At 37.8% G+C, this 19,305-nt stretch overlaps 1 protein-coding gene across 2 annotated transcripts in view; it reads left to right on the forward strand.

Annotated features, from left to right (window-relative positions):
• Positions 1-19,305, forward strand: part of CFDP1 (craniofacial development protein 1) — a 155,861-nt gene that overhangs the window by 36,313 nt on the left and 100,243 nt on the right. For both annotated transcript variants that reach the window (XM_007477399.3, XM_001367608.4), the window contains one exon: positions 880-999. In XM_007477399.3, the coding sequence (XP_007477461.1) occupies positions 880-999 (120 nt within the window). The remainder of the gene's footprint in view (positions 1-879; positions 1,000-19,305) is intronic.

The following is a 19,305-nucleotide window of genomic DNA, read 5'->3' on the forward strand; positions in this document are numbered from 1 at the left end:
GCCTTAAGGCCTTGGAGAGCCAAGGCAGGGAAAGGGATCAGTCCTTATCACTCTGAACCAATCTGAAGGAAAGCAGTCTGCGGGGTTCCTCCAACCTCAAGCACCAGCCTTGTACTGAACTCTAGCCCTCCTCACAGGAAGTCCTGAGAACTCCAGAGGCTGTTCTCTACTTCACTTCCTGCATCTCACATGTGCCAATGGTGGCTCAAGCTTGACCTAGGACCGCCCAGAGGTCTGTCCTTTTTTTGCACATGTTTGTTGAAGGCCATATTCTCAAATAATTAAATCTTGAGTTTGCTGCAGCCCTTCTTAATCTTGTTACACTGAGTAGGGTGGAGAATGTAGTTTCCAAGACCTGATTCTATTATTCTAAGTATCTCTATTGTTATTGATGAGGAAATAGCTAAATCCAATCTTCTAAAGAATAGTCTGAATAGGGTGGAGTAGTTTTGAAATTCACAGGAGTCAAAAATGACTCCCAAGTTTTTGAAGTGAGGCAACTGGAATTATGATGATACCTTCAACAGAAATAGGGAAGTTTAGAGAAGGGGATTTAGTGGAGGAAAGGTCCTGTTTTGGATAAGCTGAAGGGAGATGTATAGGAGTTATCCATTTGAAGATATACAATTAGAGGGCTAGTGAGATGTTACTTGTGCTCAGGATCAGATACAGACTTGGGAAGTAAGTTGTTTCATTCTTTGAATTTCAATTTTCTCATCTATAAAATGAAGAATTTGGATGAAAGATTTTTGAGGCTTTATCACTAACATTCTTTAACTCTTTTCAACTTCTATCATTCCCCATTTGAAGGTTCCCATTCCTATAACATTATCTATATTCTAACCTTTGACTTATGTTTCCCTTCTCTCTGTGAAACAGGGTGACTAAGGAAGTGGATGTAGCATCAAAAGAAGCTAAGAGCTTTTTCAAGCAGAATGAGAAAGAAAAGCCACAGACTAGTGTCCCTACAGCACCATCAGCACTTCCAACAGGCTCAGGGTGAGTACTTGAGAATTTCAGATGCTGACTTTGAATTCTTGGAGGGTAAAGGAGGCAATTGCCTCTGTAGTAGTTACCTGTCTCATCTTTAGTGGTCATGATGCTTAGAATGTTGTTGTTCTGGTTGAAACACCTAAGTGATGTCTGCATCCTGAAATATTGGCAAACAGAAGATACAGAGAAAAACTCTCCAAGTAGGTTTTTAGTTCTGTTTTGGCTCAAAGAAGATACCTGGTTTTCATTACCTGGCACAACACTAAACACAAAGTAAATGCTTAATTAATACTTGTTAATCTAAAAGAAGTATTCATTAGAATCTCTTTTCTCTTGGCTATAAAGATCTGAGTGCATTTGGTTCACAGCAACCTCAAGGGAAACTAGGGAGAGGAAAAATTCATTTAGAAACAATGCCAGATATGTTGATTTCAAGAATCTAATGTTTTCCTGCCTTCTGGTTTTTATTAACACAGGATTTATTTCTGCATGGAAATCTGAATAATATTTCTTCAAATGAAATAGAAAATTTCTTCTCCTGCCATTTAGCTTTCAGTTCAGAGTTCTATTTCCTTTGTAAGAAGTAGCCATAATACCATCTGAGAAACCTGAAGCTATATCTTGCAAAGTTGGGCATTATTGATATATTTTAATGTTTTGGGGCAAAATAGAAATTCCAGTGGTATTGACAGATGAGGTAAAGAAGAAACAATTTTCACCTATTATGCTGACGTTCTTTGACTTGGAAATTGTAAAATAAAAGTTGCAGTTAATTGTCTTCTAATCCTTCTTGTTAGTTTACCTGATTAAGCTGTTAAGTTGTAACTGTTGATTTAGTAGTAAGGAGTAGTCCAAGTTATTAGTTGATCGAATAACTGAGTAGAAGACAAAATAGTCATCAAGCATTAGAGACTAAAGTAATAATAATCATGGTGGGATTTTTAGTAGTAGGAATAAAATTAATTCTCTTGGGAGTAACTCTCAACAACATATTCTTGACTCAGAGTATTTTGTCCTCAGCATCTGGGGACCTGTCACAAGACAGAAGGGACATGTCATAAGGTAGAAGAGGCGCCAAGACTTTCTTTTTCTGTGGTTTTAATGTGGTTTCTTGATACCTTATATAGTATTATTGATTATGTCAATGATCCTGCTAATGCCTGAGGAGGAGAGAGAATATCTGCACTAATCTCCTCAAGAAAAAAGGTTTTACATATCATACCCTTTACATCACTGCTTGTATCTGTCATCTATAACTCTCAGGATCTCAGACCATGCTGAGTATGTCTGTAGATCCTAACCTTTTGTGATCTAGAGCTCTCACTATAAAATCAGTTTGCTCAGAAGATCCTTCCTTGGTCTTTTTAACAAAACACCTAGGTACAATGGATAATAATTCAGGTGCTTAAATGAAAATGTCATCTCTTTTCAGGGAAGAATTATACCAAGTTTGTATGGTGTTTGCTTCAGATATAGGCAGTTTTAACAACTTGTCAGGTTGCAGAAGAACTTAAATATTGCTAGCAGTGGTCTTAGTCTGATAGGCTAGAAGCATTTTTCATATTTCTAGAAAAGAGATTTTGTTTCAACAGTATAGCCTCATTAATAGCCTTTGTCTGTGGTATTCCTAGTATGGAATGGCTCTATAGAAATTTGAAAAGTGAAAAGATTTGAGTCATTGCTGATCCCTTGGAAATGAACACTGAACATTAAAGATGTTGTTTATGTCTATCTATTGTTCTGTCTGTGACTATCTGTGTATATGTGGATGCATATATAGACATATGTATTTATATATGTATGTGCATGTATATGTACCTGTAAAGAGAGAAAGATAAATATGATACACACAGCTTTAGTTTCTCCCTTGAGCTTCAGTCAGTCAGTAAATATTTATTAAACACCTACTGTGTTCCAGGTACTGTGCTAATCTGGAGATACAAAGAAAAAGCAAAAGACAGTTCCTGTTCTCAAGGAGTATATTACAGTCTAATGCTGAAGACAACTTACAAATAACTGTGTACAAAACAGGCTGTTTTCAGGATAAATTGGAGATAATCCAAAGAGAGAAGGAACTAGAATTAAAAGTATGGGAGGCCTGGAGTCAGGAGGATCTGGGTTCAAATTTGGCCCCAGATGCTTCCTAGCTGTGTGACCCTGGGCAAGTCACTTAACCCTGATTGCCTGGCTGTTTCCTTTCTTCTATCTTAGAATTAATGCTAAAATAGAAGGTAAGGTATTGTTGTTGTTGTTTTTTAAAGACTTGGGGATTGGGAAAGGTTTCTTGCAGAAGGTGACATTTTTAACTGAGATTTGAATAAAGCCAAGGAAGTCAGAAGGAGGAGGTGAACATGGGAAACATTCCAGACCTAGGGGACCATCTGTGAAAATGACCTGAATTGGAAGATAGAGTGTCTTGTTCAAGAACAGCAAAGGAGACCAAGGACACTGAATCAAAGAGTTTGAAGGCTAGGGGGCAGCTGGATGGCTCAGTGGATTGAGAGTCAGGCCTAAAGATGGGAGGTCCTGGGTTCAAATATGGCCTCAGACACTTCCCAGCTGTGTGACCCTCGGCAAGTCACTTGACCCCCATTGCCTATCCCTTACCACTCTTCTGCCTTGAAGCCAATACACAGTATTGACTCCAAAATGAAAGGTAAGGGTTTAAAAAAAAAAAAGAGTATGAAGACTAGGGCTTCATGATGAAAAATGTTGTCCATAGCCAAAGAAGTTGCTGTTGGAAAATGATTGCAGATCAAAGCATGCCATCTTCTGCTTTATTTCCTTCATGAATTTTTTATTATATGTGTTATATGCATCTTCTGTCATGGCATGAGCAATATAAAAATAGGTATTGCACGAAAGCCCTGGTATAACCTGGATCATACTATTTACCTCCTGGGGGGAGGCAGGAAGGGAGAGTAGAATGTCAGAAAATAGTTGTCAAAACTTGTTTCATGTGTAATTTTTAAAAAAAGTAAAAAAGTATGTGAGGAGAAGATGAAGTGTAAGGTGTAAGAAGTCTGGAAAGATGGGAGGAGGGACAAGTTAGGACAGGCTTTAAAACTAAGCACAGTCTTCTATAACTAGCCACCCTTGGTACTCTCCCTCATCCCACATGTCCACTCTGTTGCCAAATCGTGCCATTCATACCTCCACAACACCTTTTTCATCTGACCTTTTCTCTCTGCTTGTATACCCACAACTTTAGTGCATTGTTTTTTTGCCTGAACATTAGTTTCCTAATTGGACTTCTTTGCTTCCTGTTTTTCTCTATTCCATCTTCTGTTCAGCTGTCAAAGTGATTGTCTTGAAGCACAAATCCAACCTTAACATTCTCTTAATTGATAAACTCTCATGGCTCTCTATTGCTTCTAGGGAAGGAAATAAAATTCCCTAGTTAGCTTTTAATACCCTTCACAATCTAACCCTAACCCACAACTTGCATAGGGGATGGCCTTGAGTTAGGCAGAACTAGATTTTTTAAGGTCCAGCTCCAGTGTTTATGAGCTATGTGATCCCAGGCCAATGCTATCTATGAATCTCTGATCCTGTGATTCTGTCTTGGTAGCCTCAGATGTTACTCTCCTTCCCACATGTAAAGACCGAGCACAAAATGCAGTTAGTTTAGTGTGAGAATCAGAAGGATCATTCAGTTTCTATTTTGTGAACACAGACTCCATCTTGTCCTGCCACATGTACTTTCCTACATTTTGTTGTTTTTCTGATATTCACCCATGGGAAACTAACTTATATAAATCATCTTTTGTATTATATATTCAGGTAGATATAATTAATCAGCATCTTTTCATTTTATGAATACAGAACCCTGAAACTTATTTTTCCCCCCTCCCAACTGACTGAAACCTACTCCTTTTCCCTCCCAACTTGGAAAACCTCTAAACTTTCCTCTAATTAAAAATTAGATGACCTCATTTTGTATCCTGAATTGTATCCTGGTTAATTGTTTTTGTTATAATTAATTTGAATTTATGGACATATCATAAATTGGTTTTTTGGTATAAGAATTTGGTTTACTCCATATTTGGGGTCTTTGGACTACTTGGAGAGTTCATTGACCATTGCTTTCTAACCGCTTAACCAATAAATCATTTATAACTAAATTGAGCCTCATTTATTATTATTTTCACATTATATAACACTCCGTGATCCAGCTAGTCTGACCTTCTCTCAGTTCTTCACACATTACTCTATCTCTGGAATTCTTATTGGCTGTTTGCCATGTCTTAGCTGCATTCTTTCAACACCCCCACCTTATAAAATTCCTATCCTCCTTTAAGATACAGCTCAGTCATTACTCCTACATGAGTTGAAGCCTTTCCTCATCTTCCTAACTGCCAGGTGCCCTTCCTAACTACCTTGTATTTATTCCGAATGTACCTATACATGTACATGTTATCTCCCTGATAGATTTTAAACTCTTGAAGGATAGGGATTGTTTCACTTTTGCATTTCTACTTCCATCAATTAACACCCTGGTACATATTAGGTACTTCCTTTTTTGTTGGTGACTTTGAGGGGTGTGATACAGGGTTGTGGAGTTGATCCATAGGGCATCTAACTGACATAATCTTTTCATAACAAGGGTAGTATTGATTTGATTTCTGTGGCTAGAACAGCAGGGAAAAGCCCAGGGGATAAACAGGAGGAGGAAAAGGATCCCTGAGTAACAAGAAGAGTTGGCAAGATGTCTCAATCAAAACAATTTAGCATCAGGATGGGAATTCCAGAACTGAGTGATTTGCCTGCCCAAAGGACTGGACATGATTTCTAGAGATCTTGTCAGGAAGGTACTAAGTTCTTTTCCAGATAAAAAGTGTGTAGGTGGTTACATGGCTGACTAGTTGTGAAGTATAGGGATCCCTTCCACATCATATTACTTTCCCCATTGCAATTTTTATATATCCCCGGTCAGTAAGAAATGAAATGGGGTTTTTGTGGGAGTTTTATGGAAGACAACACACAAAGGGTAGCAGATGACACAGAAAAGTTTGGAAACTCAGAAATTCATAAAATATATGTAAAGTATTATATAATATCAACATGTTATTTTTAATACCACAAATATTTACAATTAAAAAAATAAACTAAGTAAAAAATTTTGCAAAAAAAGTGTGAAAGCCAGCAAATGACATATAAAGGTTAGAAGTATAGAGAGATCTTTAAAAGTTTAGTAACTCATAAATGCATATAAGGTACCATAAATACCTTGTTAAAAAAGAAAAAATTCAGTCTTCTTTGATATGAAGGGAGGGCCAAAATTTTTTACACCGATTTACCAGATTATGGGGATGCCATGACCCTAATCTCTTCAATGTGAGAGGGATATCTATGTATGTGGGCAGGGCCAGCTAGATGTAGTGGGCTTGAGGAATTAGCACTCAGAAGTTAAGACAGTTTAGCCCCAGGGTAAGAACTTGAAATCTGACTGAGTGGACTCTGGGACTGGGTATGATTTCTTGAGTTCTTATAAGGGGTAGAAATGTAAGGGGTTAGTATAAAAGGTTGGACTGGATTATTTAGGAGTAGGGTCGCCAGGAATTTAGTCAAATTACAAAGAGATTTATTTTAACAATTTATTTATAAAATACAGAAAGAGTAAAAGTAAGAAAATCAGAGAGAGGAATAGGGTAAGATATCTAGCCTACACACTAAGTATTTTGCCCTGACCCCTGGCTCAACCCAGGCAGGGCTAATTATCCCTTAGCCTGAGAGGTCTCTGCCTTGAGCCGAGGACCTGGGGATGCAGGAAGCTTCTCTCAAGAGGATAGGTCTCTCCTGAGGCTAGTCCCTTCAGAAAATCCAGGAAAGGAATCAGCCTTTTTCATTCACAACATGTGGTAGTTTTAAGGAAAGTAGAAGCAGTCCAAGATCCTCAGTCAGAGCTCCTCCAAAGTCAAGTTGAAGATGAAAGACCAAAAAGCCCTCCTCACAGGAAGTTCTTGGCATTTTTAAAGACCATTTCTTCATCATTTCCTGTGACTTCCATTTTACATGTACCAATTACAGCTAAAGCTTTGCTTAGGACTGCCCAGGGGATAGTCAGCTGATTCTGATTCGTTACCCACTATGACACACGTGGGTCACAGACCTCCCCCACTCAAGTGTAAGTGGGGTGTATACACTTCTGGTGATTAAATCTAAAAATGGGCATTAAATCTAAAAATGAGTTAATTTAATCTTCACAGTTCTAATATAGATGTATGGCAACATCAGAGGCATGGCAAAATGGCAGCATGGGATGTGAAGCATGGCCCAGCCTGGGATTCATTGTAGTGCTCCAAATTTTTAGATGGATATCTGCTAAAATTGCTTGAATTTTGAAATAAGCCCAGAAACTGGCTGTCTGAGGGACTAAGCATTTGTTTGAATTGAACTCAAAGCCTATAGGTATACCTGTGCTTGGGAAAGGGCCAAGACTAAAGGAAGCCTGACTCTATTTGTAGTTTGCTGAAGTGTCCAAACTGGCATGTCATCATTGCAGAAAATAGCATTTGTCCTTAGCTATGAATGTTCAAGGTGTGAAGTAGCTTTTCAAAGGAAGAATCTGCATGAATAATACAGTTTGTTAGAAAGAAATTATTCTAATGCAGTAAAATTCTTTACAGGCTTTTATCATCTTCATTTTAGGAAACACTTCAGTTTTCAATATTGTCCAACAATAGTACTGTTGTTTACTTTTTGACTCTCTGAACAGATTTAGGTAGTACAGTAAAAGCAGAAAAGGGGAATAAACATCCTGATCTTCATTGCTTGCTAAGGAACAAATGCAGCAGTTTCAGAAGAGCAAAATGTTTGTAGCTGAAAATGCATTTCCTCTACATGTTTAGCATAGCACACTAGTTGGGCTATAAAAGTTAAGGTTTGTGCTTGGGAATGGAATAAACCAAACACCTGACTCTAATTAGAGACAAGAGTCAAAGGCAGTAATGATGTTCTTTCTCTGCATTTGGCAGTAGGAAAGACAACACTCTGGTTTGTCTCTGGGTTCCCATGATCCCATGACTCCCAGCTGCTCACTTGTCCATGGGCTCTGACTCCCTGAGAGTTTGGGATGGGATTTGCAAAGCATGGTCTAGTCTAGTACTAGTTGTAAAGCTTTGAGATTTTGGATGGAAAAGTGCTGAGTGTGGTGAATGGAGAGTGCTTTAGATTACCTAGAAAATTGAAATAAGCCCAGAAACCAACTCTTCGGATGAATAAGAAGCATATGTTTGAACTGATCTATGAAGTATAACTACAGGTATAAACTAACTATGCTTGTGAGGATATGACCCCTCAGGATCATTAGCCAGTTGCTCAGTGGCTTCTAACAGCATTCTTGGGAGTCTAAGTGGTTAGACTTCAGCCTAGAATTTCCTTTATTCTACCAGTGGGCTGCTGTATTGGTATCCCTTGTTAATCACTTATGATCCTAGCTATAGGCTTTGACTTGTTTTAATTAATGGTTTGGTATTCAGCTAGCCCCATGAAAACTAAAGAGAATAACTACAAAAAAAATCAGGGTGAAAAGTGATACCCTCTTCCCTTTCTCTGCTCCACTATACATTTGCCTTGAATCTTTGTGTATACCTGAGAAGAAAAAGCCTTTGTCACAGATTGTCATGAAACAATGTGAGTGTAGCAACTATTATTCCAAAGGTGGAACATAACATTTCAAATGAGGAAAATTGGATATTGCTCAACAGTCTAAAAAACCAGCCTTCACTGATGGGTATTATAATGCATTAGTGCAGTACTCTGCAGTGGAGCAGCTTTTAGGTACCTCTAACTTACAAAAGAGGATCACCTTTCTGTCAGTACCATTAACAAACCTTGTTTCCCCAAACTCTTTAGACTTAAGTTAACACAAACTTTGTATAGTGTTTTAAAAAGTATCATTGCTTGAGCCATTGAATTGCTATTGAGTTTTTCCGCTTATGTTAACAAAAATTAGCTACATTGATGGGAGAGAGGTTTCACCTTTAATCTCCTAACTCTGATTTTGACAAATCAGACAGTTATGATATGTGAACTTTTTAAAGCCCTCTCAGAGGAATCAAGGAATAAACTTTAAATTCTGTCACATTTTTAAAGTTTTTTTAAAAAGGTAGAAAGATTCCCCAAGTTATTCATAACAAATATACTTATATATTAACAAAGTATCAGACATCAGATTTCTTCCTGAAATAAGGTCCATCTTTTCACCACTAAAATATTTCCCTTATCATACTGTATGGCTCCAAGTTATGGATACCAGTTTCGAAATATTTAAGGCTCTAATTCACACAGAGGTCAGTGCAGAGGCATGTGCTAAATATGAGCAAACTACAATGTATTGTCTTATCAGTAAAGAATTTAATGAGAGAAATAGCATAAAGTGTATCAGAAAGGCATATTGAAGACTGAGAAAGTGGGCTAGTAATGTATTGAGAATAAGTGATAACTGATGGATGGCCCACTTTCTCTTTGTGTATCTATACAATGTCAAGAGATAGACCAGAAGCTCTTCTCCCTGCCCTAGCCTTTTGGGCAGAACTTCTTAGGATTTATAGGAGGACATGGCCTAGAATGAGACAGTGTGAAAGTGCTATGGCCTTTACTGAGAGGAAATCCCTAAATTGCTGAGATCCCAGATCTGTTGAAGTGTCCAAAGCAAGGGAGGTGATGAGCAAAAGTCCCATTCATTGTATTCCACCCAGGTGAGACATGTCTATAATGTATTGAGAACTGGCCACCACATGATTTAGAAAAGATCATTGACAAATAGAATTACGTTTAGAGAAACACTCAGGAAATCTGGTGAAAGAACTAGATACCATGAATGGAGTGCTTAGCCTAGAGAAAAACTGAAAGGGGACATAGTCATTATCTTCAGATGTGTAGGATAGTGATGCTCTCCTTGGCCCCAGAGGGTTGAAATGATGGAGGCAAGTTTCAATTGGATTTGAGAAAAAGCTTCCTTACAGAACTGGCCAAGAGTGGAATGAGCTGCCTTAGGGATAAAGGATTCTCCATCACTGGAGTCTCCAAGCAGAGTTTGAATGCCCTCTTGTCAGGGGTGTCAGAGAAGTTCTGTTCAGAAAAAGTTAAGTTCTGAGGTCCTTTCCAACTCTTTGAGATTCTGAGAGTCTGCTTTAAAAGAGTCACTAGAAATCTTATTTGTAGAGTACTTGAATGTTTTAGGTATTTATGGCACAAATGAAATGAAATCTCTCAACTGTATTACTATTAATTATCCATTCTGAAACTTTGAGCTTCCTGCTGGGATTAGAAGGTTTTTGCTTTCCCTCTCTCCATCTGTGAGTTCAATGATATATAATCTTGGTCTTCTTAGCTGGTTTCTAACTTCTTTGTATGTCTCTTAGAGCTATTGCACCCCAAAATTAAATTAATTTGAAGCAGAAGGAAAACATTAAAAGCCCTTCAGAGATTCCCCCCTCCTTCCTTAAGGAGTATAAATACTACTTAATTTGCTAGAAGAAAGCTAGATCTAATGGACATCAAATTCACATTCTGGAACAGTGGCTGAGCCAATATACTGGAGGAATCAGGAGAAGCTTCATTTTCAGAGAGAGATGTTGAGGAGAAACCAGAATGTGACAGAAATGGAGGTAAGGATAGTTCCAAAGAATTGCTGATTTTCTGTGATGTGACCTAATAAGGAAAGAGAAATTGTGCCTAAAATTCTATTTGTCACTCAGAACACAGATGAAGTCATCATCAGGGCTAATAAATTAGATCCAATGTTAAACCTTCAGTGCCATGTTACCATGGCAGATAAATGCTTTATATTGCCACTTGGCTTCTGTCTCTACAGTCTAAATACTGTCAGTAAGTACTGGGACCTACTGAGAATCACTTCTAGAGGGATGTAGTGCCATTCAAGTTTAGGAAGGAGAAATAAATACTGACTTGTCTGGCCAGATAGCTGGAGATTTCAGAGACAAATTCTTGATAGAATTACTTGTATCACATAAGTAGCAAAGATTTACCTGGAGAAAGAGCAATTTTCACTAACTTTTCCTTTATCTTCTTTGGAAGAGAAGATTTCCTCCTAAGAAACAATATAATAAATTTAAAAAATTACAGGTTTAGAGCTCAATTCTTAGTGTGTCATTTTGTATATAGACCTCTAGGTCTATTTCTTCCTGATATAAAGACCCATCTTTTTAATACTAATTCTATTTTCCTTGTCATGCTTTATGGCTCAACGTTAAGGATACCACTGTTTCAAAATACTTAAAATTCGAATTCACACATAGGTCAGTGGCAGTCTCCAGCACAGCAGGTTCCTTGGATAATCTTTTAAAGCTAAGAAAGAAGTCAGACTTTTCTTGGGTTTGAATACCATTAGGAGCAAGGGTAGGAAGCATTTATTCTTTAAAGGTGGATAGTTCAATTAAATTACATAATTATTATTAAGTACCTACTATGTCTAAGACACTAGGGGATACAGGGATGAATGAGACATTGAAATGTGATATGGGATAGATAAAATAAGTATTTAATAAGGGAAGGTATAATATGTAGCATAAGAGGTACAAAATGTTTCTGAAGTTCAGAGAAATTTTGAGAGAGTGATCACTTCTATTCAGTGGAATCAGTTAAGACTTCATGGAGACCAGGCCTAGAGACGGGAGGTCCTAGGTTCAAATCTGGTCTCAGCCACTTCCTAACTGTGTGACCCTGGGCAAGTCACTTGACCCCCATGGCCTAGCCCTTACCACTCTTCTGCCTTGCAGCCAATACACAGTATTGACTCCAAGACGGAAGGTAAGGGTTCTAAAAAAAAGATTTTTTTTTAATTTAAAAAAAAAGACTTCATGGAGAAAACGACTTTCAAGCTGGATCTGGATCTGAGGGTAGACAGAATATTTGATGTGTACAAAGAAGAGAGTAACATGAGTAAAACATGAAGACAAGAAGGCAACACCTTCTTCAGGTTCAGTGAGTATGGCAGGAACTTGGAATATATATATATAAACAAGTAATGGGAGATGAGCCTAGAGGGATAACTTGGGATCATATTGTGTAATGGTTTGAATACTAAGAAACCTGGAAATTATGTATTTAGTTTGAAGGCAAGGCTAAAGTGGGTAGCCACTAAAGATGTTTTAGCAGGGGAAGTAATATGTTTAGAGCTCTGCTTTAGGAAACAATATGCTATGTAGAAGGGGGAGATTCTGATGGTGAAGAAATTGCTTTAGTAGTTGAAATCACTATTTCTCAAAACTTTTGGCCACAGGGACCGCTTTGCACTCTTAAAAATTATCACCCCAAAGATTTTTTGCCTTATTTGAGTTATATCTATCAATATTTGCCATATTAGAAATTTAAATGGATACTTTAAAAAAAACTTATGTAATTCACTTCAAAATAACTGGTTTAGATGAAAGACTTGAACTAAAGTGGTGATAGATAATGGAAATGGATAGAAGGAGAAGAATGCTAAATAGCATAGCTAGAAAATTGACAAGATTTGTTAACTGATTTTATGTGGGAACTAAGAGCAAGGACACAATCTGAAATGACTCAAAGGCTTGAAGCCTTCATAACCAGAGACCAGATGTGTTATTAAAGGAAACAGAAGTCAGGAGGATTTGGCTTAGGCAAAGTTCAGAATTTGTTTTGGGGACATGCTGAGTTTAAAATAGCCATACTCACAGATAGTTTGTCCAATAAAGGCCTATATTTAAACAAAAAATTAGGATACTAAGTAATAATAAGGATTTTCCCATGGAAATGAAGTAGAACTAGTTTAGTTTTAGATTATTAAAATGACTTGATTGGATTGCGTTTCCTAAGTTCCTTGATGGTGTTCTAGAGGGCAGAGTACCCTGATGAGAATCTGTGAAGAACTTCTGGAATCAAGCAGCATTTTCAAAATTGCTTGAGTGATAGATTGTATATATTTTTCTTTGCATAATTAGATTAGTCTCTTGGTATGAGACTTGTATGCCCAGCACAGTTTCTACATATTTGCTGTTCATAAGAACATGCTTTGCCAAGGTCACATATTTTAAGTACTGCCATTTTGCAACACAAATAAAAAGTTTTAGGTTTTCCATCTGAGTATTCCTAATAATTTTTATCATAATTATATATAATTTATAATTCTCATCATTTTGTCAGTGATTGAGTTGTAATTGAGATTTCTGAATTCCTTCCTTCCTTTTCCCCTAGGTAAACTTTTTTGTAAATAAATCTTCACTAATACATTTTCCCCACAAACATTAAGCCAGAATTGCAGTTTGTCACAGAGTTCATTCAAAATCAATGTTTGAGAAAACTTAATTTCCAGTTGACTTACAGGTACAGATAATATGTAAATATGAATTTAACATATTATTAAGAGGAGTCAGGTAGCCAATTAAATTTATTAATTTTTCTAAGAAGATATTTGCATTTGATAATGTGTTTATTTTCTCTCACGTTTCTTTTTGTTGGAAATTGTTATTCCACAGTTTCAGTGCCTCAGAGGGTATCAGTTGTTCCTGACTATAGCCACCAAGTGGCGCTAGTGAAATCCCACCAATGCCCTGGTAAGGTCTGATCTGAGGACAAAATGATGAGGAAATGGTGTGATAACTGAATGAAGGTGTTCATAAGGATACATGTCTTAATTTGGAGTTGAGATTTTTCTTATGGGAGAGTTTAGGTGACTGCGTGCTTATTATTTTAAGTAGATATTGGAAATTAGGCTGGTCCCAAGTCCTATACTTATTACTTTGTGTTACTTAACCTTGGCCCATTGCCAGAGTGCTTAGCTGCAACGAGCCCATGGTGAATTTAAGCTGAAATGTCTCCCAGACTACAAGATTAAGACACCATAATGCTCCTTTGCAATCAAGAAAATAGAGGATTCTGCTTCTTCCAACAATATCAAGCATTCCATCCTAGCCAGTTGTTCTGGAGACATAGAACCATAAAACATCATATCTTTCTGAGAAATAAGGCTTTCATTTGAATTGGAATTAGAGTATAATTTCAACAACTGCTCATTTGAGAATGAGCAGTAGAAACTAGGATAGCATTGGTGAAATTTTTAGAGATTGCATGCCCAAACTGCACCTTTAAGCTGCCCATGCGCCCCGCCATTACCCCAGAGAGCAGGGAGGAAGTGCTTCCATTGGGTGGCTGGGCAGAGGTGCAGGGCATGTGAACACTGTCCTCAGGCATGGTGGAGAGGGAAAATGGAGCAGCCCCCTCTGTGCCAGTGGGGTACGCATTTCACACCTTCACTAACCCGGAATTAGAACTTAACATTAGTCTTCTGATTTGAATAATTCTTGTATAAGCATTAATTCTGGTTGCTTTGGGAATATAGTCCAGAAGGTGAAAAACAAGATTAAAAGAGGGGACTTTACCCTATTTTCTTTTTTCCAGAGCTAGATATCACATAGCACAGTTTATCTGGACTAGAATTGAGAATTAAATTCACTGAATAATGCTTTACTTGAAGCACTCTTAGTTTTAGTTGGGCATACTCAATATTTAAGGCAAAGAGAAGAGGCAATTTCCTTTCAAAAGAGCAACCATAAGTAATATGGCTGCTTCCCAGCCATATTTAGGTTGTGCTGTAGTTAACTTAGTCTTGGTTTCTGGTACCATTTCAGAAAGTCACTCTAATTTAGCACAGGCCGGACCAGTCTGGGCCTCAATTTCTTAGCCTTGATGTGGTGAGGCCAGCTCTCCTGTTGGACAAACTAGGATCAGCTGTTTATTTTCCAGTATGTGCAAGCTGAGCTGGATGGAATCTCAACTATGTGAAAATTTAGACTCTGTAAAGCATCTGTGACTTTATAAAATTGGAAGGAGAGTGTTTCAAAGCCATTTGAAATAAGGCTTTGGTTAACTCCATGCTAAAAGCAGTGGTGCCCTGTTTCCCGACCTAGCAAAGAGAAGGTTCATGACTCAGACTTTCATTGTAATTAAATTTTGTCTGTTATATAATTTTCATTATGGTTAAGGAAATTAGCTATTTATGTACAACAGACAAATCAAGTCCTTTTCTGCCTTTTGACATCTAGTTCATCCTTTAAGGCCCATCATGAACTCATGAAGTAACTGAAGGGTTCCCTTCTTCATCTGATTTTGTAGTTGGCATATTGTATACCTCTTATTTTTATTTTCATTTCTACTGTGTTTGTTTCACCCCCTGTTCTACTATAAATGCCACAAAGGAGAATCTTCCCCAGATTCTAGAACAATGCACTGCTTTCTGTGTACTTCATAAATGTTGGGTGAATGATGAGTACTTTCTTTTCTTTTTCTTTTCTTTTGTTATTATAGTACCTGAATCTTCTAAGTTAAATGGAATCATTTTCCTTTCTTGCTTTTCTGATCATGACAAAACACCTCTTAAACCTCTTAACATCAGGTATAAACTTTCTCCTTGGTTAAAAATGATAGATTTCACATCATTCTGTTGTTTATGTAATCTCCTATTTTGTATCTTAAGTCTATGGTTCTATGACAAGATTCTTTAAGGTTCTACAGCTGCATCTTATCTCATTTTATGAGTGGAAGTGATATTAAAGAAGAGACATTCCCATCTGCTTTGCTGCTGTACCCTAAGAACCATGGAACATTTCCATATGACTTGGGGCTGAAACCCTACATAAAATCAATTCCTTGAGAGCAGAGACTGTCTTACTTTTCTATTTGCATTTTTAGTGGCTTGACATTTTTTGCTCCTTTTCTCATTCTCTTGAAGCTAAGTGGTATCATAGATTTAGTCCTAAGAGTTGGAAGGTCTAATTTTGAATTCTGCTTCAGATATTTACTGTATGACTCTGGGCAAATCACCCACCTTCTTAGCCTCAATTTCCTCATCTATAAAAAGGGGATAACAAAAGCACCTACTTCCCAGGGTTATTATAAAGATCAAATAAAATCATTTGTAAAGTGCTTTGCAAACTTAAGGTTAAATGTTCATTACAATATACTTGCATATTGAAGTATTTATAGTAGGCATTCTTTCTTATCCCTCAAAGTTTAATTAGTTCATATATGTATTTGCCCAATTTACATCTGTCTTTATTTTTCTTTATTAAGAACTTAAAATTGCCTCTTTTCCTAGACTTTTTATCCATTGTCACCTTTGGAAAATTAGTTTAAAAAAATCATCCTGACGTACTTTCGAGCGTAGTACTTTATGCTTTTGAGGATTAATAGCCCTTTTCTCCTTGTTAGAGTATTTTTCTATATTCTCTGTCCACAGTTAGTCCTCATAGAGGTTGAATTGAGAGTTGGCTGACATTAAAAATATTGACCAGAGTACCAGCACCAGTGTGTGCGTTCTGTTATTGGAATGTCTTTCATTTTGTCTTGATCTTGTGACAGTTCAAGTGTTGACTTGCAGGCAGTTAGCTGGCTGCTCATTCTGTTAAGACATTTTATAATTTCTGTTCTTTCCTTAATATGGGTTGACTTGCCCTCCAGTTGCAAAAGTCTTTCCATAGTAATAAATATCATGTTGCCTCCCTTACTGGAGAGAGCACATACACTGAGATATGATGAGGAAGCTGATTTCCCAGGCAAGAAATACAATCTGCTTTTCCTTTACTTTCTTTTTGTTTCCTTAATGGATGAAAGGAAATAATTTTAAATATTTTCTGTTCACCTAGGTGCTGGGTTATAGTGTGCCTAGGGAATTTGGGTATATAATGTGATGCAGGAAGGTTTTACAAAAAATTTTGCCACTGCTCAAATGTGTCATACCATATTCTATACTTTACTAAAGGGAATTGAATTAAATTGAGTTGTTTTATTGAATTTTCCTCAGACTTTCCCCAAAACAAGAGTAGCCAAACAATGGGACAGTGAGTTTGGCTTCTCTGAGTGACTTATTTCTCTATATTTTGGTCTGTGTAGGTTAGTTCTTTGTGAACTGAATATAACAATTGGAATGTGACTGAAAAAAATATATAGTAATGTTTGTTCAAATTTTCATCACTTCCTGTTTGGACTTCAACAGCCTTCTTCTGCCTCTTCTTCTGATCTTCCTGCCTCAAATCTCTCCTCTCTCCAGGCCATCCTATGTATAACTGCTAGAGTAAGATTCCTAAAACATGCCACTTCCCTGCCCAAGAAGCTCCAGGAGTCTCCCATTACCTCGAGGGTCAAATACAGACACTTAGGTGATCTCTATCCATTTTATCATTTCCAGGAGATTGTCCCCATCTATCATTCCCATTCTAACTAATCTTTAGGTTCTCTTTATTCAGGCTGCTTCCCTGATGCCTACAGACATGCCTGTGCCTTTCTCCTCAGAAAACCTGCTTGATCCCACTAGCTATTGTCTCATATCTTTTCTCCCTTTTGTAACTTAAATCCTTGAGAAGGCTTTCAATAATCTATGCCTACATTTTCTTTCCTCACTCTTAATTCCCTACAACCTAACTTCTGACCTCATTAGTCAGCTGAGACTGCTCTCCTTAGAGCAGCCAGTGATCGTTTTTAAAAATAATTTTTAATTAATTACTATTTTTTCATGATTATATGATTCATGATTTTTCCCACTCCTTCCCTTCCCCCTCCCAGAGCTGACAAGCAATTCCATTGGGTATCATTGTTCAAAACCTATTTCCATATTATTCATATCTACAATAAAGTGATCATTTAAAGCCAAAACTCCAATCCTATCCCCATCCAACCATGTGATCGATCATATGTTTTTTTCTTCTATAGAGACCCAGATAGGAGGTATAGCTACCCTCCCATGTGAATCCTATAACATATATCTGTGGGGATAACCTGAGGTGGAGAGAGGGGGCTAAGGAAATGGGAGAATAATAATGACTCAAAGACAAAAGTAGAAACACTTGGGGAGTAACTGAGGAAATAAGAGGATTAAGATAACAGGTGGGGAGTATCAACCCCTTGATACTCCTATAGATAACAGAGTCTGAATATCAGTGGGAAGCTTTGGGGCTAGAAAAGGTGGGAGTCAACTCCTTGGTGCCTCCTATAAAAGAGATACAAAGAAGCAAGAACGGTAAGAGGAGAGGAGGGTAAGGGAGAGAGCGAGAGAGACAGTGAAGGGAGAGAGACAGTGAAGGGAGAGAGACAGTGAGAGTGAGAGAGGGGTTAGAAAGAGAGGAGTTTGAAAGGGTGTTCTTAGGAGAATGCAAGAGAGAGTTTCGCGCTAGATCCCAGTATTTATTGAGGGTTTTAGGAACGTATACGTAACAGGACATGGGTATTTACATTGGTCCAATTGACCACAAATGACATCAAAGTCAACCCCGCAGCCCTGATTCAAACCTCACCATGTAAGTGACCTTACTCCGAGCAGAGGCAGCATGGCCAAGTCAAGACCCAGCCCATGAATTTGCCCATCCTTTGCTAGTGCCTAGGACTGTCCCTTTAACAACAAGAGTTCTGACCATGTGTCTGGTAGTACAATATCAATACAACAATCATACTTCCCAGATGCCAATATTCCTGGTATGCTACATCTTCGGTGTTTCTACTCCCACAGTTTTTCCTCTGAATGTGGGTAGTGTTCTTTCTTATAGATCCCTCCAGGTTATTTAGGATCACTGCATTGCAACTAATGGAGAAGTCCATTACATTTGATTGTACCAGTGTGTCATCTCTGTGTATAATGTTCTCCTGATTCTGCTCCTTTCGCTCTGCATCACTTCCTGGAGGTTGTTCCAATTCACATGAAATTCCTCCAGTTCATTATTTCTTTGAGCACAATAGTATTCCATCACAACTTGTTCAGTCATTCCCCAATTGAAGGGCATCCCCTCATTTTCCAATTTTTTGCCACCACAAAGAGTGCAGCTATGAAAATTTTTGTATAAGTCTTTTTCCTTATTATCTCTTTGGGGTACAAACCCAGCAGTGCTATGGCTGGATCAAAGAGCAGGCATTCTTTTTTTTTTTTAACCCTTACCTTCTGTCTTAGAATCAATACTAGGTATTGGTTCTAAGTCAGAAGAGTGGTAAGGGCTAGGCAATGGGGGTTAAGTGACTTGCCCAGGATCACACAACCAGGAAGTGTCTGTGGCTAGATTTGAACCCAGGACCTCCCATCTCTGGGTCTGACTCTTAGTCCACTGAGCCACCCAGCTGCCCCCAAGCAGGCATTCTTTTAAAGCCTTTTGTGCATAATTCCAAATTGCTTTCCAGAATGGTTGGATCAATTTAACTCCACCAGCAGTGTATTAGTGTCCCAATTTTGCCACATCCCCTCCAACATTTATCATTTTCCAGTGATCTCTTAATTGCCAAATCGATTGACCTTCCTTCAGTCCTTATCCTTTTGGACCTCTCTATATATAGCCTTTGACACTA

This window comes from Monodelphis domestica, chromosome 1 (assembly GCF_027887165.1).
Source record: "Monodelphis domestica isolate mMonDom1 chromosome 1, mMonDom1.pri, whole genome shotgun sequence".
NCBI classification, from domain to species: Eukaryota; Metazoa; Chordata; class Mammalia; order Didelphimorphia; family Didelphidae; genus Monodelphis; species Monodelphis domestica.